The 23,289-nt window shown below is 40.9% G+C and overlaps 1 protein-coding gene across 1 annotated transcript in view; it reads left to right on the top strand.

Moving 5' to 3' along the window:
- Positions 1–23,289, top strand: part of CACNA2D1 (calcium voltage-gated channel auxiliary subunit alpha2delta 1) — a 640,389-nt gene that overhangs the window by 324,419 nt on the left and 292,681 nt on the right. Inside the window, exon 6 of the mRNA XM_066592011.1 lies at positions 17,448–17,574. Coding sequence (XP_066448108.1) covers positions 17,448–17,574 — 127 coding nt within the window. The remainder of the gene's footprint in view (positions 1–17,447; positions 17,575–23,289) is intronic.

The following is a 23,289-nucleotide window of genomic DNA, read 5'->3' as shown; positions in this document are numbered from 1 at the left end:
ACATAGGTATCTCAGTTGGGAATATCATGTATACAAGTATTGTAGCTCCATTTACTTTTAGAAAGCTTTTATCTATTTTGTTTATAAAGTATATTTCTTTTACATAGACCAATCATGTAGAATGTATCAAAATAATTACCCAAGAAAATGCTTATAGAAATGCTGTGACTAGGGATATCATCATGAAACTGTGTATAAAGAAATGCTGAATAGTTTTCTGCTGTGTAATACTGTGAGGTTCTGTAACCTTAAGTGTAACATATGGCCAAACATGCAAAAACCAACCAATGCAAGTAAGCCTTTAGGATTACGTTGCCTAATTCTTACTTTGCTAACTTTCAAGGCCTGTTTGAAGGGGCTGCAATTTGATGGCGAGTGGTGTGGCCTCTTTTCAGACATATGACATCATATCCATTGGTCACATGGGCAATGCAGAGCTCAGTCATCTTCAAGTGAATAGGATTGAGCTTCATTATCAGGCAATTATTGGCGGAGGTGCCAGGAGTCAAACCCCCACAGTCTGCTATTGATGACCTATCTTGAGGATAGGAAAAGGGTTGTGCCAAGATGTAATGTTATTCCCTATCTACCAAAATTGATTGTAGTCCTAGCTTTATAAGTAAGTCTAAGGCCTTAGACGGGCGTTTTTGTTCACGCGATTTGCGGATCACATGACAGATGCGCATCCGTAAATCGCGTGACCGGTGCCCGAAAATCTGCTCCTAGCCGCGTTTCATTAGAAACGGGCCAGAGCTGTCCAGCGCATTGCATTCAATGGAGCCGGCAATACAGCCGGCTCCATTTAAAGCAATGCGCTGCGGGCGAGTGTGGGATGAATTGTCGGGAAGGGCTTAAATATATAAGCCCTTCCCTGCAATTCATCCAGAAAAGTGTTAAAATAAAAAAAATATACATACTCACCTGCTCCCGGCAGCCGGAGTTCCCCACGGCCGGCCTGCAGTGGGTGTGAAGGGGGTGTGAGTCAGACCTGCCCCCTGATTGGATCAGCGCTGAGCCAATCAGAGGCAGGTCTGACTCACACCCATTCATGAATTCATGACGGGCGAAAAAACGCCGTCTGACTAAGGCCTCAGAAAGAAGCTATCGGAAACATCTGGTTTAAATAAACAATTTAATTGCTGTGATATGTATTATATCTATATTAACCTGAAAATTTCCATATAGTAATCCTAGCCTTCAGAGGCAAATTGCCGTTAGCTTTTCACTCTTTCATTTCCAGATCACTCCGCTTCTAAAAGAACATTGGTTGTGATCCATGTAAGTTTAATTATCCCTCCATTCTCTGGGTTCCTAGCTTTCCTAAGATGTATTGATTTTTTTTTTCTGCTCAGTGCACAGCACTCCAATATGCCATTTACTAATCTTTCAACTCCTATTACAGTTGAAGCCTAAAATGTTCTTTTTTATGACACCTCAAATGCCATGTAGTAATGTTATACAGTCTGTGCCATACATAACATATTTTTCAAAAACACAATAAATATTGACGCATCCTTAAAAGTCTGATCTTGTAAAAATATCACATTATCTATCCTGTACGGTAAATGCCATCAGAAGTATAATACACAATGGCAGAATTATGTTTTGTTTTGGTCACACCCCATCTCCTAAAAAATGGAATGAAGAATAGAGATGAGCGAACGTACTCGTCCGAGCTTGATGCTCGGGCGAATATTAGGGTGTTCGGGATGTTCGTTATTCGTAACGAACACCACACGATGTTCGGATGTTCGTCTATATGCGCTCAATGGGGCCGGCGGCAGCAGCGCCAACCCCATTGAGAACATATAGAAGACAAATCCTTCTTCTCTGCCACAGCTGTAACAGCTGTGACAGAGAAGAACGATGTTTGCCCATTGAATTCAATGGAACCGGCAATACAGCCGACTCCACTGAATGCAATGGGCTGCCGGCGATCGCGGGATGAATTGTCGGAAAGGGGTTAAATATATAAGCCCTTTCCTGCAATTCATCCAGAAATGTGTAAAAATAAAAAATATATATATACTCACCTGGTGCCGGCAGATGGAGTTCAGCGCGGCAGGCTGCAGTTCTCCTGAACTGCTCTGAACAGCTGTGAGTAGTATTCAGCAGCCGGGGATTTAAAATCCCCGCCTGCTGAATAAGATGCCTCTGAATGGTCACAGCCTGACCAATCAGAGGCCAGCCCTCACTCACACCCATTCATGAATTCATGAATGGGTGTGAGTGAGGGCTGGCCTCTGATTGGTCAGGCTGTGACCATTCAGAGGCATCTTATTCAGCAGGCGGGGATTTTAAATCCCCGGCTGCTGAATATTACTCACAGCTGTTCAGAGCAGTTCAGGAGAACTGCAGCCTGCCGCGCTGAACTCCATCTGCCCGCACCAGGTGAGTATATATATATTTTTTATTTTTACACATTTCTGGATGAATTGCAGGAAAGGGCTTATATATTTAACCCCTTTCCGACAATTCATCCCGCGATCGCCGGCAGCCCATTGCATTCAGTGGAGTCGGCTGTATTGACGGCTCCATTGAATTCAATGGGCTAACATCGTTCTTCTCTGGCACAGCTGTTACAGCTGTGGCAGAGGAGAACTTGCGGTGTCGTTCCCATCATTTTCTTGAATTGCCAAGATTTTCACACATGAAAACCTTAGCGAGCATCGGCGAAATACAAAAATGTTCCCGTCGCCCATTGACTTCAATGGGGTTCGTTATTCGAAACGAACACCCGAACATCGCGGGAAGTTCGTTTCGAATAACGCGAACCCGAACATTTTGGTGTTCGCTCATCTTTAATGAAGAACGATCAAAAAGGCATATGTACTCCAGCAATATACGTAAAGAAACTGTAACTTGCTCCCCAGAAAATATGACTTGGTGGGAAATAGAAAAAGTTATATTGGTCAGAATATAGCAACAGAAAGCTGTTTTTAAAAAAGGTAATCTTTTTTTTTTTTTTAAAGTAGTCCCACATAGAAGAAACTATCTAAATTTGATAATGCAGTAAACATACAGAACTCTGGCATAATGTTAACATGAGGTTTTGACCACTCTGTGAACATCATAAAGATATCTCTTTTGTAATATTGCATTTATGTTCATTTTGTCCCACTTAGTCTTAAACGTTTTTCAGTACATTATAGAATACATTAAATGGTATCCCTGAAAAATATAACATCCTGGATGCATTCTTACTGCGTTTTTTTTTAATTTGCAGTTGAAATCTGTAACAAAAAACACCATGTGTGAATGCAGCCTAGAGAGCCCAGCACATCATGCATTACTCAGTCATCCAATTTATGTGCAGTGCTTCTTTTGAGCTCCTGCAATTGAGCTGCAAGGGCTTTGAATATTTGTTCCCCCACAGGTTACAGGTCCTAGTAGTTGAACTTTAGGAGTCTTCTAATGAACAAAGAAATTTTACAAAATGTTTTGAAATGTTCTTGGTTTTGTAGTAACCCATGAGAATTAATAGCTGTATCTGGGGTTGTTTAATTTTATCAAAATCATATTTTTTTCCAAGATTTTTCAACCCCAATTCCAAAAAAAAAGGAGACGCTGTGTTTAAATGTACATAAATGTAAAGAGAAAAGGAAACCATATTTTATTCGTAATAGAATATGGAACACATGTAAGATGTTGAAGATTAGACATTTTTCCATTTCTTTTTGGCAAAGAAGATCCAGGTCTGTTGAGCAGGTGAAGAGGGGATGCTACAAAATAGTAGACACGACCCTGGCCCAACTTTTTTTCAGATGTGTTGCCGCCATCACTTTCTTAATTACCGTATATACTTGAGTATAAGCCGAGTTTTTCAGCACATTTTTTTGTGCTGAAAAAGCCCCCTCGGCTTATATTCGAGTCAGGTAAGGGTTAAAAAAAACCCAACTCCATACTCACCTCCCAGCCGGCGTCTGTGTCCCCGGCGGCGATGCGGCAAGCTGCTTTAGAATTCTCCCCGCTGTCATCTTCCTGCTCAGCTTTCAAATCCCCCGCCGTAAGCGCTGTGAAAGGAAGCACTGTGATTGGATCAAGCGCCGCCAATCGCAGCTGGAACTCGATCATTCACAACCTGTCACAGCGCTGACGGTGGGGAATGACAGAGCCGAGCAGAGAGGACAGTGGGGAGGATTCTAGCAGCTTGCCGCACTGCCGCCGGGGACACAGACGCTGGCTGGGAGGCGAGTATTGCGTTTTTTTTACCCAGCATATAATCGAGTATAGCTCAACTTATACTCGAGTCAATAAGTTTTACCAGTTTTTTGTGGTAAAACTTATTGACTTGGCTTATACTCGGGTCGGCTAATACTCGAGTATATACGGTAGTTAATTTTTAAAATGAAATGGTAAAAGGTCTCTCTTTCTCCTTCTGATATGCGTTCTATTGTGAATAAAATATAGTTATATGAGATTTCCGAATCATTGCATTCTTTTTTTTGCTTTACATTTATTTACGTTTTACACTGCGCCCCACCTTTTTTGGAATTGGGGTCATCGTATGTTTCTAGAGGTGTTGAGACTGGCTACTCTGAAAATCTTGCTTATAGAACAAGCAAGAATAACAGAAGTACCATTTAGTATAGTGATTTTTCCAGAATTACAAGAGTTCTGCTAGTATAATCATGCCTATATTCCCTCCTGCAGTAGAAGATATGCCATTTTTATATTATGTCCTCATATGTAACAGATAAATTAATAACTCAACTCTTACCATTTAGTCTGCACAACACATCTGAAAATAAAGATGTACAGTATAAAACAGGATCTGTCAGCCTACTGTGTGTTCTGTGATGCTCAGTGTGAAAAGTAATATTTCTGAAATTATTAGTATGGACAGTCAAAGAGGAAAAAGTGCACTCAAATAAATTGTCATTTTCTGATAATAAATTGCCTTTTGAAGTGGGTGAAAAAAATGGATGGCAGGGAAGCAAGGTTCAACCCAAAGGTGATAACAAATTATATCTTAAAAGCACATAGCCATTGAAAAGCTATCGAGAGGGTAAGAAAAAGTTCTGCGTCACAGCTCATTTAATTGTGGGACCATAAAACCTTCACATCTATGTTTGTATTTCTGTTGTAATATTTTTTTAAGTGAGAATTAATCCCACCATGTCTGTGCCTTGCCATAAGTATGTGTGTGAATATATATATATATATACATATATGCATGCCTCTTCGGATCCAATTCATTATGCCTTGATGAAGGACCCTGTGAGGTCCGAAAGCTCGCATTAACATCATGTATTTTTGTTAGCCATTAAAAGGTATCATATCTACAAGATTACTTGGTTTCTCTTACTGAGAACAATCATGCTTTGATCTACTGGCTAACGCCGTATCAAACCTTTTTTCCTGTTTTATTAATACCGCTTAACATATTGTTTTTAAGTCATACTGCAGATGTATTTCAGCTGCCTGCCAGCCACTTTGTATGCCCATGCCCTAAAGGGGGATTCTTGGATTGAGGAAGCGAGTTTGGTCATGGGACCACTCCAATTCATTGCTACCTTGTTGTTCAGATCTTGCAATTACCCTTGGGAGTATATCACTGATTTGTCCATTTAAACTCAGTTTGTACTAAATTTTGTGTTACCTATAGAGATGAGCAAGCGTACTCGCTAAGGTCAAATACTCGAGCGAGTATGAGTACCTGCCCGCTCGTCTCAAAAGATTCAGGTGCCGGTGGGGGTGAGCGGTGAGTTGCGGGAGTGAGCAGGGGCAGTTGGGGGGGGGGGAGAGAGAGCTTCCCCCCCGTTCCTCCCCACTCTCCCCCGCCACTCCCCGCCCCCTCGCCGACACCTGAATCTTTTGAGACGAGCGGGCAGGTACTCGCAAAAGGCAATACTCGCTCGAGTATTTGCCCTTAGTGAGTACGCTTGCTCATCTCTAGTTACCTATGAAAGGATGTAGTGGCATAGTATCCATCTTCCAATCTGAATATTTGTCTGCTAGAAAATAGGGGGGATTTAACAATTACAGAGGATACGAAATTGGAGGGTTCTATCCATTAATTTCTATGCAAAGTTGATTCTACTCTCTGCCTGACAACAAAACTTGCGGTCAGGACTTGAATCTGGGAGCTCTCGTGTTCCAGGCATTGAGCTATTAGTCCTCTAGATAGCTCCCATGCAAAACCTTGCCCTTGTTTCTTGCTCCTAGTTCCATGCTCCTGTGTTTCCCTAACTGGCTCCACCCTGCATTTTACCTAATTAGTCTCCCTATATAAACCTGTCCCTGTCCCTCCCTCCTTGTGTGAATATTGTGCTTCTAGCCTCTATTCAAGCTCTTCCACTTGCCTGCTCCTCTTACAAAAGATAATTGCTCCAGTGTACTGATCTTTGGTTTACTTGACTACTCCTCTTGCCTGCCCCTCTCTATTTCTTAGCTGCTTCCTTGTACCGACCTCTGGCTTGCTTGACTACGCTACCCGCCCAGACCAGTTATAACTAGGAACTCCAAACTGAAACCTGATGACTACATTCGCTTTGGATATTATTTGATTTTGAATGTCTTAATGTTGATTGAAATTAACTGATAGAGCTGATATTGGCAGTAGAGTTTTAATAAACTTATACATTTCAGGAAGTATCACTAAACAGGAATTCATTTTTATTGTATGTTATTTTCTCATATGCCATTGACAATCACTTCACATATCTATATTTCCTACCCATCTAATTTTTGGGGCTTTTGCAAAATCAATCTTTTTTCACTCCATAATACCTACTTTGTCTATAAGGTCATTTAAAGCTAAATGATTTTCAATAATGTAGTGTTTATCCTTTGTAGTGTAGTAACATATTCGGATGCAGGTAACTGGGTTGCAAATACAATGTTCTTATGAACAACATAACAGCCATGGCCTTTATCTTTCCTAGTAGTGTACATCAAATTGCATGAGCACCTGAACACTGGCTTTTACAGAATATCCAATTCATGGCTAGGTTTCCACAGCAACATATGTGGTAAAATTGCAAGATTACCCTGATTTATGCTCTTACATCAATGTTTCCATATAAGAAAATTAAGAAACGACCATTATAAAAAATCTGACCATCTAACATATCAGAAAAGCCATGGAGTTCGTTCTATGCAGAAAAAGTGGGTAAGACTATGGGGCAGATTTACTTTTACTGTCTAATAGACTAGACAGTCTTTCCATGCAGTGTCTCTGCTGAATGATAAATTGGGCATATCTTTAGCTTGTCTAGTCTAATATTTTTATCATGCATCTATTAGTTGGCTTAATTTATGCCAAATTTTGCCAAATTTTGAAAATTATGCATTAGGGCTCAGATGAGCGAATTAAAATGGATCTATTAGAACCAATGCTTTCCAATGAAAGCGGTCACATGTCCAGTTTTTACATGGCTTTAAAATTTGCTCTGGTAAAAAATAGGACAGCATTTTTAGATTCACACAAAAACGCAGTTTTCATGTGAATCGATGCAGTAGGATGTAAATCAACAGTAAGAAATCCTACTGTCAAAAATAGGTGATTTGTATATATATATTTTTCCTGCAGCTAGGGCTTCTTTTTGGGGTAGGGCTTATATTTCAAGCCACCCCCACCCCCCAAAAAAACCCTGCCTTCATCCCATTGCTTTCAATGGGGTGGCAACAGCGCTCCTTTGCCACAGCTATGGCAGGGAATTCCTTCATCCCCATGGGGAGCCCCCTCATCACTGAACACTGTGATAGTGCTGTCACAGTGTTCAGTCATGAGGGCACTCCTCGCGGGGTTGAAGGAATCCCCTGCCACAGCTGTCACAGCTGTGGCAGAGGAGCGCAGTCTTCTCTCTATGTTTTTAATGGGGATGGCGCTGCTGCCGTAGACCCAATTGACAACAATGTGAAGACCCTGGATGTAACAGCATCCAGGGGTTTCACATTCAAGGAATCGCCCGCTGCAGCTGTCACAGCCACAGCAGGGAATAGCAATCCACTCTAATTGCTTTCAATGGGGCCGCACTATATGTGCGAAGTTTAGGATTGTGCAACTGCACAACAAGTGCGAATAAAAATCATGTTACGTGTTTTTTATACATGCGTTTTGCGTTTCATTTTCACGGACCTATACATCCGTGAAAAACACGCTCGTCTGCCTAAGCCCTTAAAGGTGAAGCCCCCTTTTCCATAAAGGCAAAACCCATTGTCAGGTACCGCAAAAAATGTTCAAACATATTTAAAACACATGATAAACGATGTGCAAAACATGTTTTCTGGAACAATTTATACCAGAAAGTTGGTACATTTTCAATAGCAAATCTTCCCCTATGTGTTTATAACTCATGCTTGTAATGTAACAAAATTATAGCACCTCATTGAGATGTATGTTATATGGTTATTGCTCTCCAGATTGAGAATGAATAATTCTGTTATCTTGGAAAGAATGAGAAAGTGAGTGTTGGTGGTATAGTGAATATCTTTTTCCATGTGTTTGCTAAAAAATTAGTAGAGGCACCATAAACAGCATAGTGGCCCTTTTACATGGGATGACAGTTGACTAAATGACCGCACATGTGCTGACATCACCGCTAAGGTCATTAGCGCTTAGATATTTATAATAATTATTATAATACAATTAGGGGGTCAGTCGAGTAATGAAAATGATAAGGACTATTAATTGTCTAAAACAATGAAATTGTAATAAACATTTGCACTTTTAATTTTTCAAAAGGCTTGACAAAGGTCCCACTCCTTAATGTTGGGTGATTTTGGAGCAATTGCTGGATAGTCCTTATTTCAAGTTGTGGGTATTATATGTAGTTGTTGCATGACCTTTAGGTCTATCCTTGAACTTTATACTTTAAGGACAAGTTCCAACGATTAGTTAGTTCTTCCTTAAAATGTTAGTGTCCGGGCTGAACTGACTTGTACATACTTATCATAAACACAAATTGGCTTATGTTAGACTATTCTGATGTAACTAAGAAAAAAAGGATGCAGATGGATTGATGAGCTAAAGTGTGATGCACACATACTGGAATAATCTCTGTACAATAATTCTTTATCTAATTGGTGTTCTCATACACTGCCAGATAGCTGACAAATGATCAGTATTTTACTTTTAAACCCAACTGCATTTCCCTGTGTGTATCTACAGTCACTGAGATGGCAGAAGCCATCAGATGTCAGTGATGTACTGTTCTTAGTTGACACTGTTTTTAAAATGAGACTGCATCTTTTATCTTTCTGTTAACCGCTATTCAAAAGAATCAATTTAGTATAGATTTATGAAAAAATGAGCATAATAAAATTATTTTACCATAGATAGATATAGAAATACAGCACAGTGTAATGTATCTCTCTCCAAAGCCTGAATAAAGTAACTGTGAATTCCACTAAATTAGAGATGACTGAGAAAAGATGAAAAATTAATCTGTAGCCCTCCATCCTATGGGAGTTTTCTGTGGCATTTTTGATTGAATTTCAGTCCCTGCCTCGTGAGACAAATTGGTTGCGGTTGTATTTTAATTGTTTTTTGCTGCATCTGAGGATTACATTTCCAAAACTGTTCAATTTTGCACTGAGACAAGACCATTGCAGTTATGAAAAAATGCAGTAGTTTGCCAGTGTACTGGACGCAGTATTTTTTTGACAAAATGTATGCATTTAAGCCATGAGCATAATATATTTTGTTTTCTCATGTTCATCTAAAAATGTATGTGATAAAGGAAACAAGAGCTATATTATAGTAAGTACATATGTATACACTGCTATGTACAAGAAGTATTAACTCATCATTGTCTAGGCGTAGAGTAAAAAAGTTAGCTATATTCAGAAGTAGAGATGGTCAAATATGTGAAAATTAGCTTCACTCATGTTTCACCAATTGATACATTTCCTCTTATAATAACTAAATCAATATACCAAAAGAGTGAGCTGTTATGTCTTACCAGTGCTAGATTGGAGCTGCAGGTATAGTAGCCATGCTGGTCACTGGAGAGTAGCCAAGGTAGTCGGGAGTCATTATCCGTGAGTCACGGTATGCAGTACAATGGGAAGAGATGGAAGCATAGTCAAATGGAAGCTAGAAGTCAGCAGGACGAGGTATCGGTATGCAGTACAATGGGATGATACGGAAGCGTAGTCAAATGGAAGCCAGAGGTGAAAAGCAGGAGGTATCAGTATGCAGTACAATGGGATGACACAGAAGCACAGTCAAATAGAAGCCAGCGGTCAGCAGCAGGAGGTATCAGTTCAGTTTCAGATGAGCAGGAGAAAGAGGAGCTTGAACAAGGTGGTGGAGCACAATAATCACATGCTGGATCTGAGGCATTGTCGGGCTTTTATAGGAAGTCCCAATTAGTAGCAGGGTGGAGCCAAGACAGAGATAAAGGAAGTGGGCTTAACAAGAGCAAGGAAACCTAGGACAAGTCTTGGTTTCAACAAGGAACTGTCCAAAACTTGGATGGCTGAAGGGAGAGAGCTGCTGACTGAAGCGCAAGAGGTCCCGGGGTTGGAAACCTGACACCTGTATTTAAATGCACTGTATCACTGAGAAAGTGCCACACCAAGAAGATTTTGTTGCAGACTTTTGAAATTTTTTTAGAGTTTTCTTAGACAAATAAGTTATAGAAATTGTGATTTTGAGCCAATCACATGATCATGGAGTGGGAAAAAGTGAGAAAACTAGTATAGAAAGCTAATTTTGGAGATTTTGTGTCTGGATGAAGATTAAGGAGTCAAGATGCCTGTAAGAGGCTATAGGGAGCCATTTCATCAATTGGAAGAGTGTACTGAAGGTTTTATTGTAGGGCTATGTACAGCCAGTTTGTGTTTGCATTGCATTGCTGCAGAAAATCAATGTGGAGATGATGGCCAGAAGAATGTGCATTGTTGTTGTGGGACTGGAGCACTGAGCAAAACCTAACAGTCAATTATCAATTAATATTTCATGTTATTATTAATGGATTCTTCTAATATTTAATTTTGTATGTTCTATGTTGTAGAAGCTATGTTTCATGGCAGTATCTAAATTATCTAATCTAATAATAAGTAGCTCTGATTATCAATCTCTTCCAACCCCTATAGAGGAGTTCAGTATACATTTGTGACAACACCAAATACACTTATATTTTCAATGTTTGGGTATGATATTTAATAAAGTTTATTATTAGAGATGAGCGAGCACCAAAATGCTCGGGTGCTCGTTACTCGAGTCGAACTTCCCGCGATGCTCGAGGGCTCGTTTCGAGTAACAAACCCCATTAAAGTCAATGGGCGACCCGAGCATTTTTGTATATCGCCGATGCTCGCTAAGGTTTTCATTTGTGAAAATCTGGGAAATTCACGAAAGTGATGGGAACGACCCAGAAACGGATAGGGCAGGCGAGGGGCTACATGTTGGGCTGCATCTCAAGTTCCCAGGTCCCACTATTAAGCCACAATAGCGGCAAGAGTGCCCCCCCCCCGCACTGTTAGCATAAAGATCGTTCTCACCTGCCACAGCTGTAACAGCTGTGGCAGAGAAGAACGATGTTAGCCCATTGAATTCAATGGAGCCGGCAATACAGCCGGCTCCATTGAAAGCAATGGGCTGCCGACAAGCGCGGGATGAATTTTCGGGAAGGGCTTAAAAATATAAACCCTTACGTGAAAATCATCCTAAAATGTGTAAAAAAAAAATAAAATTCATGTCAGCATAAAGATCGTTCTCCTCTGCCATAGCTGTAACAGCTGTGGCGGAGAAGAACGATGTTAGCCCATTGAATTCAATGGAGCCGGCAATACAGCCGGCTCCATTGAAAGCAATAGGCTGCCGGCGAGCACGGGATGAATTTTCGTGAAGGGCTTAAAAATATAAGATGAATTCATGAATGGGTGTGAGTGAGAGCTGCCTCTGATTGGTCCCTGCGCTGAGCCAATCAGAGGCAGCACTCACCCATTCATGAATTCATAAATGGGTGTGAGTGAGAGCTGCATCTGATTGGTGAGGCTGTGACCAATCAGAGGCAGCTCATTCAGCAGGCGGGGATTTTAAATCCCCGGCTGCTGAATACTATTCAGAGCAGTTCAGGAGAAGTGCCGGCCAGACGCGGCTGAACTCCGGCTGCAGCGGAAAGGTGAGTATACATTTTTTTTATTTTTACACATTTTAGGATGATTTTTAGGTAAGGGCTTATATTTTTAAGCCCTTCCCGAAAATTCATCCCGCGCTCGTCGGCAGCCCATTGCTTTCAATGGAGCCGGCTGTATTGCCGGCTCCATTGAATTCAATGGGCTAACATCGTTCTTCTCTGCCACAGCTGTTACAGCTATGGCAGAGGAGAACGATCTTTATGCTGACATTTTTTTTTTTTTACACATTTTAGGATGATTTTCAGGTAAGGGCTTATATTTTTAAGCCCTTCCCGAAAATTCATCCTGAGATCGCCGGCAGCCCATTGCTTTCAATGGAGCCGGCTGTATTGCCAGCTCCATTGAATTCAATGGTCAGTGCTCGTTTAATTGAGACGAGTACCGCGTGGTGCTCGTCTCGAGTAACGAGCATCTCGAGCACCCTAATACTCGAATGAGCATCAAGCTCGGACGAGTATGCTCGCTCATCTCTATTTATTATAAATATGTATATTTGTGTTTTTCAGATGATTTTGCCATAGAGGAGTTTTGCCCCAGTTGAGCCCTACCTAAAATAACAAGGGCATACAAACCTCTTCTGGGGCCTCAGAACGCAGCTGACAGCCAGTGCTGACATCAGTGGTGTCTTCCGGGTAGACAGGCTGGTCAGAAGCACGTGAACGCTGCGTTCAATCAGAGGCTGCAGCATCATCATTGGCGCGCATATCCTGGTCACAAGGAGTTCGGAGACGGGATGCTGCAGAACTAGATTTTAATATTTATAAGCGATTATATTATTCAGCTACTGTCGTGAAATAGCTATCTAAAAAGGAAATCTGAAAAGAAATCCATTGATAATAACATGAAATATTAATTGATAATTGACTAAAGTTTTGCAAGTTGAATTTTAAATATACTGTGTAAATTATAGATATATTTTTTATTTGTAAACATTTAAAATCCTCACTTTAGGATTGTTTTCCCTATGGGATATATATGGGGATATTAAAGAATAAATTCTGACAAGCTGCAGAAAAAGGTATTTCCCTTTAAATGCGTTTTACACATTGCTTTGTGATCTAATTTTCCTGAAAGCCTATTTCTTGTGTGTGATGACAAAGGTGAGCCATCTAATCTTGGCAAGCTGGCAAGGTAGTGATTGGGTTCAAGAGTCTGTAGCAGCTGAGCATAAATTCTTTGTCAGTAGGCATTGCTTAGTGTTTGCTTCCTCTAAGGGTCAAGTGATATATTCTGCAAATAAAATACTTGCGTTATTTAAGAATCATGTGACTCCCTATGTCCGATTCTCTTTTGGAGGGCAGGAGTGTGGAATAGATTATTTATATGTTTTATTTATATACTATATTGACCATTTTATTCCATAAGGAGAGAGATGAAGATGCGACTAAAGAAGCAGCATGATTACAATTGCATACGGTATTTATGATGCTCCACCATTGCTAGGAAACTTAACACATTAACAGTTTGTCTCTGACATAAACAGGACCTGTTACCTTTTCTGCATAGTAACGTAGTAGACAATATCCTTCTAGTTCAGCCTGTTTCAACCCCCCTCCACCCTCTTGTTGGTCCAGAGGCAAAAATTAAACCAACGAGCCAATTTAGCTTATTTGGAGGAAAAAAAATTCCTTACTGTCTCCATATAGCAGTCAGAATAATCCTGGATCAACATTTGAGTTCCTACCTAACTCCAAGACCCGGATCAACAATGCCGCTGGTCATCTAATATCTATATCTTGTAATATCATAAGGTTCTAGAAAGACATCTAGTCCCTCTTAAACTTCTCTATCGATTTTGCCATCAACACATCCTCAGGCAGAGGGTTCCACAGTCTCACTGCTCTTACGGTGAAGAACCCCCTTCTGTGCTGATGATGAAACCTGCTTTCTTCTAGATGTAGCAGATGCCCTCTTGTTACCGACGCAGTCCTGGGTATAAACAGATTATGGGAGAGATCCTTGCACTGTCCCCTCATGTATTTATACATACTTATTTGATCGCCCCTTAACCGTCTTTTTCCAAGGGTAAATAATCCCAAATTTGACAGCCTCTCTGGGTATTCCAGTCCTCCCACTACAATTAATAATTTAGTTGCCCTTCTTTGGACCCCTTCAAGAACTGCAACATCTTTCCTGAGCACCGGTGACCAGGACTGTACACAGTATTCCATGTGAGGCCTGACAAGTGCCTCAAATAGTGGAAGAATAATGTTCTCATCCCTCGCCCCTATTCCTCTTTATTTGCTTTTGCAGCAGCTGACTGGCATTGGTTACTCCAGTTTAGTCTACAATCCACAAGTACCCCCAGGTCTTTTTCCATATACCTTTTCCCTAGCAGTACCCCATTTAGTGTATATTGGTAACATCCGTTTCTCCTGCCCATGTGCATAATCTTACATTTATGAATATTGAACTTCATTTGCCATTTTTCTACCCAAGACCCCAGTTTAGCTAGGTCCTTTTGTAGCCGTACATTGTCCTCCGTTGTAATAATTACCTTATATAATTTTGTATTGTCTGCAAATATTGATATTTTACTGAGCAGTCCCTCTATCAGGTTATTGATAAATATATTGAACAGAATGGGGCCTAGTACTGAACCCTGTGGCACCCCGCTAGCAACGGTGGCCCAATCAGAGTACGATCCATTTATCACCACCCTCTGCTTTCTATCTCTGAGCCAGTTTTTTATCCAGATACACACGTTTTCTCCCAAACCTAGCTGTGTCATTTTATATATCAGCCTATTATGCGGCACGGTGTCAAATGTTTTATAGAAATCTAGATATACGAGATCAATCTCTCCCAGGTCCAGCCTAGAACTTACTTCATTGTAGAAGCTGATCAAATTGGTCTGACATGCTTGTTTTAGTAAATGTTTGCATTCCCCATACAATACCCATTCTGGAGCATCTTTTTAGGGCTCTGTATTGTGACATTTTTCTCTTGTTCTTGGAAATGTATGAATAAATGTGTCCCTAAACAGTCTTTTACTGTCAGCACTGATTGGACAATCTGAGACTGTGTAGGTACACCCCCACCTAATAAGGGGCCATTCACTTGGGAGTATTTTCTGTCCACATTCAGCCTGTATTCTTTAATGACTGGATATGACCCATTGAATGAAATTGGTGTATTCAGAAGTGGGTACTTTACATGCATTTAAAATAATAATAAAATAACTACAGCATGTCCTATTTTGATCCCTATTCAGGGACCAAAATATCCCATAAAAATCTATCAGAACTAAAAGGGAACCTGTCACCTGCCTAAAGCACCATGAACTAACGTATGGTGCTATTAGGGCAAGTGACAGGGAAACGGATGAGGTATTTTTCATACCCACTACCTGGTTCCTGTGGTGCCCAATTGTAAAGTCTGTGCATTTGACACAGTCAGGCACAGTCTTGTGTGTGTCCTCTTCTTTACAAGTCAATGGTAGTGCAGGTCTCCCTAAACAATTACCCAGGTTCATATCCAGTGCTGGAAAAGGTCAGGAAACTGTACTTGCACTTTTGGCGTTCACACCCACCTGGCTCTCTTCTGGTGGAGGGGCAGTCACAGTTCGACCTACCACCCAATCACTTTATCTGTGATGTGCCTACATGGTGGAATTCTATGTTGCATATGTTACAGAGGCTTAGCCAGCAGCAGAGTGCCAGATGGTGTACGCTGTTAGCAGTACTGTATAGAGTACTGTATAGAGGTTGGTCACTTCACACCTGTGGAGTGGCCTCAGATCAAACATTTGTGCCTTTTTAACCTCTTTGTGATCAAAATGGCCAGTTGTGATAACATAAAAATCAGTACAACCATCCCTTTTGTCTGCCTTCTGGATGCTACAAGTTCTCAGGGACAATGATGTGTTGTCACAGGAGGAGGAATTGATATCAATCTCCCCTTCATTTAGCCAGAACTTTGTTACTCAACACCATAGGGAGGGTGACTTTTTCCGCCCATGGGAGAAGTATGAAGAAAGATGAGCATGAGGAGGAGGAAGAGGATGGGGATAATTTAGGCCAGACGATGGGGATGGGGCTTTACTTTGTTCCTTTCATCCATCACTAACCTCGGCTATTCCATCTGGCCAATGGGGTGTTCTTAAGTCTGACCACGAGTAATGTGGGCCATCACCCTTAGGCATTTTGAGGCATATGAGTGCTTTTATATTGCAGTGCTTGCAGAAGGACTGTTGCATAGCCCCCATCAAAACATCATATTATTACTGGGTGGTCATCCTTCTTGATCCATGCTACAAGGCCAAAATAACAAATCTCATTCCAGTAGTGGAAAGTAGTGGAAAAAATTAATCTGGACCAGGACAGACTGTTAAGTGGCTTGAGCAGAGCATTTTCTCATAGCTACAGGGACGTATCTGCAATGGTTTACAGCTCTGCGGTTCATGGTGGACAAGCAGGAAGCCACTACAGCTGGACCACCACCAGTGGCAGGGAAAGTCTATCAGAGGTGTGGATTAGTTTGTTCAGCCTGTTGCAGCCTGCAGCACTTATCCATGATAGTCCAAGAGTATGTTAGCTCTTGCATGGATGTACTACATGGCGCTGGCCCCTTTGACTTCTGGGTGTCTAAGCTGGACAAGTGGCCAGAACTTGCACAACATGCTTTAGAGGTGCTTGCCTGCCTTGCTGCCAGTGTGCTATCAGAAGGAGCATTCAGCACAGCTGAAGGTGTAATAGCTGACAATCACATCTACCTGACCACAGACAATGTAGGTTGGCTGACATATATAAAAATGAACCAGGCATGAATTTCACCTTCATCTGCACCACCATAACATATTCCACTCATTAATTAGCATACTGGCAAGTTTCAAACATATATGAATGAGCATAGATTTATATCACATTCTGTGCCCTCAAAGTTCTTTTGCCTAAGGGCAAGTAAACAGTACAATAATGAGTGTCTGAAGGCAATAGTGAAGCATTGTGGAAGTTCATTGTAAGATTAGGGCTGCATTTCAGCAAATAGAGTTGAAAATTTGGTCAGGATTAATGGTGTCCTCAATGCTGAGAAACAGAGGCAGATACTTATCCATAATGCAATACCATTATGGAAACATCTGATTTGCTCCAAATTTTTTTCTGCGGCGGGACAAAGACTTCAAACACACTGCTAATGTCATTAAGAACTTTCTACAGCTTAAAGAAGAATACGTGGTCCTGGAAGTAATGATAGAGCCCCCACGGTGATATATAGCACTTCGGAATAAGTGTGTGTTATATATATTGGTAAAATAAATATATATTTGTTTATAATGTATATATTACTTTTATGCTGTTATTTTTGTATTAATAATTGTTTTTCTTTACTAACTATATGCAAAATCTTTTTAGACCGAGAATGACAGTGAACCAATAAGTCTTCGCATCAAGCCTGTGTTTCAAGATGATCCGGTCTTCCGTCGGCAAACATCATACCAGCACTCTGCTGTTCATATTCCTACGGATATTTACGAGGGCTGTAAGTAATTTTCATCTGTATTAATGTTTCTTTTTCATATATTGCATATTTAAATATTTTACAATCTTGTGCAAAGTAATATAATTTCCTTATGCATACATATGTTTATGATATCTTCATTGTTCTACCTGGAATGTAATATTTTTATATAATATAAGTAGTAACTGATAAATCTACACACATATGATAGATCTATTATATTACTTTAGAGTTTAAAAACAACAATTTCAACTCACTAATTAAAAATACATTGCCAAAATATATAAATGTACATGCTTTTTTTCGAGAGTTATAAATAATTGATTTTACAGTAAACAAGCTGAATAAATATATGACATATTTCAGGTTTAATACTCAATGTCAAAAAGCCATGGTGACTTAAGGCCCATTTAGACAGGATGAGTGTCGAGCAAACAATGCCCGTCACTTGTCCCTGCACATACTAGCTCCCGTGCGCCTGCACGGAAGATAGTATCGCTGGCTCACAGCAGGGCGGCAGGAGGAGATTCCTATCCTCGCGCCCCGCCGTTCTCCATTGCCTAAACATAACGGCCGTTCAGTACTGAACGGCTGCTATTTACACTGAGCAATCAGCGATCTGCTCATCATCCATGAACGATGGACATTGAGCTGATCACTGATCGATCAGTGTAAATAGCAGACAAAAGGAAAGACTAGAAAAAATGGAATGAAACTAAAGGAAGAGACAGATTAGAGATTAAAAAAAACCATTTTGACAGTGATGGTGATCAATGAGTGGAACAGGTTACCATGGGAGGTGTAGAGTTCTCCTTCAATGAAAGCCTTCCAGCAGAGACTGGACAGGCATCTGCCTGCGAATATTTAGTGATCTTGCATTAAGGAAGGGGTTGGATCCAATGACCCTGGAAGTCCCTTCCTATTCTACCATTCTATAATTTAATGTAGTCTAGACTTTTACACAATGATGTCATTCACTGAGTGGCTGTAATTGGCTCATCCAGCGCCAGCTGTGATTGGCTGCTGGCGCTCGATTAGCCAATCACAGTGCTCACTTTGCTGGAGGTGGGGTATTCAAAGCCTGGTCATCAGAAAGAAGCTGAGATGGCAGATGGGGAAACCATTGCAGTTTGCCGCAGTGCCGTGGGAGACCATCGGGTGCTGTGGACCAGGTGAGTATTGATTTTATTTTTTTATGCAGGTTAGCTAGGTCTTATTAATGGGGAAGGCCTTATATCTCAAGCCTTCCCAAAAACCTGGGGTAGGTCTTATTATCAGGGTAGGTCCTATTTTCAGGGAAACGTGGTAGGGCAGTCGAGCAGCTAGAACCTTACATCAGACAAGAATGGGACAACTCCAAGAATTGGTCTCCCAAAACTCCAGAAATTGGTCTCCTCACTTCATAGATTTTTCTGACTGTTGTAAAAAGAAGAGAGGATGCTACACAATGGTATGCTTGGCCTGTCTCAACTTTTTTAAGATGTGTTGCTGCCATCAATTTCTAAATGAATTAAGTTTTTAAAATGAAATGGTGAAGTGTCTCACTTTTACCTTCTGACATGTGTTCTATGTTCTATTGTGTATAACATATGGTTAGATGAGATTTCCAAATCATTGCATTCTTCTTTTTTTACATTTATTTACATTTTACACAGCTTCCCAACTTATTTGGAATTGGAGTTGTAGTATTGGTGATAGATGTTAATCACTAAGTACCCCACAGCTGGGACCTCATTGATCACATGTATAGGGAATTGAAGTCCATTTTACATGGCAAGGAGGAATTGTCTAGAGCAGTGATTAAACATGAGTGCTGCTGCTCCACAAAGGGATGTACTCTAGGGGGTGATTTTTTATGCCTTGCTAGACAGCTGGGCTGCTGAGCATTGTGAACATTTAGCTCAGCAGCTGTGCAGGCTAGCTGCTTACCCTCTTACTCTCCTACTGGGAGACACATGTTCTTCACTCTCAGATAATCTTGAATGTGCATACAGTGGTCACTATTTTGGAAAGTCTGCAGAAAATTTGCTGGCTGAATGTATGGATAGGCATGAGATTATGTGGACTCCCCAGTAAAAAAAAATAACAATGGGAGAAAGACACTTATCCCAGGGCAGTTTTTAGTGAGTGCAGGGGAGAATTTGTTCACAGGGAGTGCACAGGCTCCTAGACCTGATTTGGTTATTTAGCAGGTTATTTATCCGTATGTAGGAGTATTAATGCTGGACCAGCCTTAGGCCCTCCTTTCTTTCATTGGGTGCTTCTGTTGTCCTCCATGTGACAGATTTGTCACAGCTTTAATTCAATTTCTTGCCTTCTATGAGAGAACAGAAAAATGGAATTCATAAAGTACAAGTGAAAGCAGAACCTGTCTAATAAATTAACTTTGTCACCTGTCCAGTGCAGACATAAATGAAGTCAGCAACTTTGACAGTTGTGAAATGTTTATGTCACAAGCCGGTTAATGATTTATTACTAGAATTTTATATAACCCTTCCTTGAAAAAATCCTGTGTATGACCTGGGTCCACACAACCCTCTGACCCTGCAGATGCTTGTGAAAAAGAATGGAGTCCCCCATGTTTTTTAATTTAGGGATCCCAGTGATGGGAACCCCAAGAATCTAATATTTATGACTGATCCTATATTGTTAGAGGGCAAACCTCATAAATGCATTCAACAATATAGTTTTAACAATAGATGACTAGTAAGGTTATACAAGCAGAGCCATGTGCATGTTATCAACTTTTACAAATGTGAACTTGCCATTTTTTTGTAGATAGGATCGACCTGAAAACTGGACAGAAATAGCACCCATTCATTTAAATGCACACAATTTTTTTTACTCCGACTGATAGAGTAAAGAAAGATTGCATCATGTACTATTCTTGTCCGATTACCAGGCAAGAATAGTACATGTCAATGTGCTGTGTTCAGCACATCGGACAACACACTGACAGGATGTCTGAGGGCTGTCTGATGCGAGTTTCGCCCAAGAATCTCAGGCACAACTTTTTAATTGCCCATGTGCATGTACTCTTATGTAACATTAAAGGTAGAACATCTGATGCAAAAAGTATAGCAGCTGTCATATCCCTCCCGCACATAAAAAATACAGATTCACACTTCTAAAAAAAAAGACACAAGTGTGACTGCAGCTTAACATAGAATGATTTGAATGAATTTGGCAACCAACTGGAATATGTCATCAGGCAGAACTAAAGAGTAATAATAGTAATAATAATAATCAGTGGGGAAATCAGCTGGTTGCCTTTTGTCAAATCAGAAAATTTCACAATTCATTTCATGGCATGCATGAACTTTTCAATACTCACTGCTGTGCTCAAAAAATGATTCAAATGACTTTGTAAAAGAATATATGCTATATATAAGCTAATATCACTTTTAGGTCCAATGTCCACAGGCAAACTTGAATTGTAGAATCTAAGCAGCAGTTCAAGCCACTTATAGGAAGACATGGGCATCCGCAGTTGAAGTAACCCCTTTAGTGGCAAATCTCTGGGGCTTGCTGCACTGACCATGCAGTTAAACCCCGGAAGATTTCTGTGGACAGATCTAGTGCTGAAATGTGCAGAGCACTGAGCTGTCATTTGAAATTTTCCGGGGTTTTTATTTTCCAAAATTGGTATAATGTATTCTTTCATTACAAAAAAAAATGTTGCAATGTGATTGTTGCATTCCTTAATAAATACTTGTGAGATTAATTTGCATTGTTGACTCATTTACAAAACCTGCCCTGTGAGGCGAGACATGATAATAACAAACCTGTCACTTCAGGGGTTAAAGCATGCGGATTTGTTTTGCAGGCCTTATGGTCCGGAAAACAAATTGCAGTGTGCTCCATTTTGCTGCAGTTCCCACATGAACGGCCTACATTGAAGTCAATGGAAGTCGCCCGTACTGCGGCCATCCGCAATTTAATTGCGGACGGACCGCGGATTCCGTGGGAAAGCAGGAGCAGTGAAGACCTGGACATGTAAGAACTGTTCTCAGCCGTGGGCAGGGTCGGATTCCGCATGCAGAATACAACCCGCCTGGGGACATGAGGCCTTAATTTGATATAAGAAGTAGAGATGAGCGAGCGTACTCGTTAAGGCAAATTACTCGAGCGAGTATGGGCATTTTCGAGTACATGCCTGCTTGCTTGAAAAGATTCGGGGGCCGGTGGGGGGCGGCGGGAACAGCGGGTGGAAACGGGGGGGAGATCTCTCTCTCTCTCCTTCCCCTGCCCCCCGTTGCTCACTACCACAACTCACCGCTCACCCCAGCCGGCTCATCTCTAATAAGAAGCCCTAATGGTTAGTCAGTTGAACCGTATATAGAGTACCATCCCTTAGAAGTATTTTTTTCAATGTACCTGGACTTACTTAAATAAGAAAATCTCAACATTATTTTTTCACGGAATTGTAAGCAGGAAATCATGCAAACTCAAGGCACTTGCTTTCTGTAGCATATGTTAGCTGACTGTTCAGTTGTCTACAGCCTGAATGGTTGATGCAGAGGTATAGGTGGGGGTATGGTGAGTGGGGCAGATGCCCCAGGTGCAAAAACTGAAGGGGCACTCTTCTGTACACCGCACAGGAGCCATGGGAGCTCAGCAGCTTATTCAAAACGTGGGTCAGCTAAAGAGTAGCTACTGACATATAAAGAAGTAGGCAGTCTGCTTATTGGCTGAGCCTTCTAAAGCTGCTGAGTGGCCATGCTTCCCGTGTGGCATACAGAGCTGCACAGCAGGGAGCTGCAGAAAAGGAGTCAGTCTAAAAAAGGAGGTCTGCAGAAGAGTAAGATAAACCTTCCATATCAGTGTTGTTCAGGCTCATAGCAGTCGTTGCGGGGGTTAGCAGCTAGAAAGTGTGTTTTTATTATTTTTTTGCATTCACATGCCTCTTAGCACTGATGTAGATCTCAGTTACAACATCTTAGAGCAGGGTCAAATCTCATATACAGAGTTTAAATTTATGAGATCTAACTCTAAGGGCTTAGACACATGGGCACATCCGGGCGCTGATGTGCCCGTCTTCCTGCATGAAGAAGACGGACAACTCTACGCAGCGCCGGAAGAAAGAATACATGACCGGCAATGGAGACAGTCATGTGTTCTTTCTCAGCACCTACAGTCTTATCCTGCAGGAAGTCGGGTGCATCGGCGCCCGGATGCGCCCGTGTGACTAAGCCCTTAGGTCCTTAACTTATGATATATACCTGTTAATACCCTCCTGCTATCAGCTGGAATGACACTGCTTGGAGTATAAATTAATGTGTAACAATATCCTTTCAGAATACTATGTTAATCCTTTAAATGCCAGCCACTTTTGGACTTTCTTTGTACGATTATTATCCCTGCATTCCAAGAGCAATAACTCTTTTTGTTCGGTATGAACAGTGCGGTATGAGAGCTTGTTTTTTGCTGGACAACTTGCTTTTGTAATGATCCCATTTTATGTACCATATAATATATTGGAAAACTTAAAAAAGAAATTGTGGTTTGAAATTGGAAAGAACGCATATCCAACAATTTTTGAGGGGGTGCTGCTTTTTTAGTGTTCATTGTCCTGTAAAAACAACATGTTATCTTCATTCCATGTGTCAGTACCATTACAATGATACTATATCTATAGTTCTTTTTTATGTTCCGGTACTTTAAAAAAAAATCACATTGATTTAAAAGAAAAAAAAGAGTTTTTTGTAATCCTATTTTGACACTCATTACTTTTTT

The sequence above is a fragment of the Eleutherodactylus coqui genome, chromosome 2 (genome assembly GCF_035609145.1).
Source record: "Eleutherodactylus coqui strain aEleCoq1 chromosome 2, aEleCoq1.hap1, whole genome shotgun sequence".
Classification (NCBI taxonomy): Eukaryota; Metazoa; Chordata; class Amphibia; order Anura; family Eleutherodactylidae; genus Eleutherodactylus; species Eleutherodactylus coqui.
The sequence above is the reverse complement of the archived record's forward strand: the minus strand, read 5'-3'. Positions and strand labels throughout refer to the sequence as shown.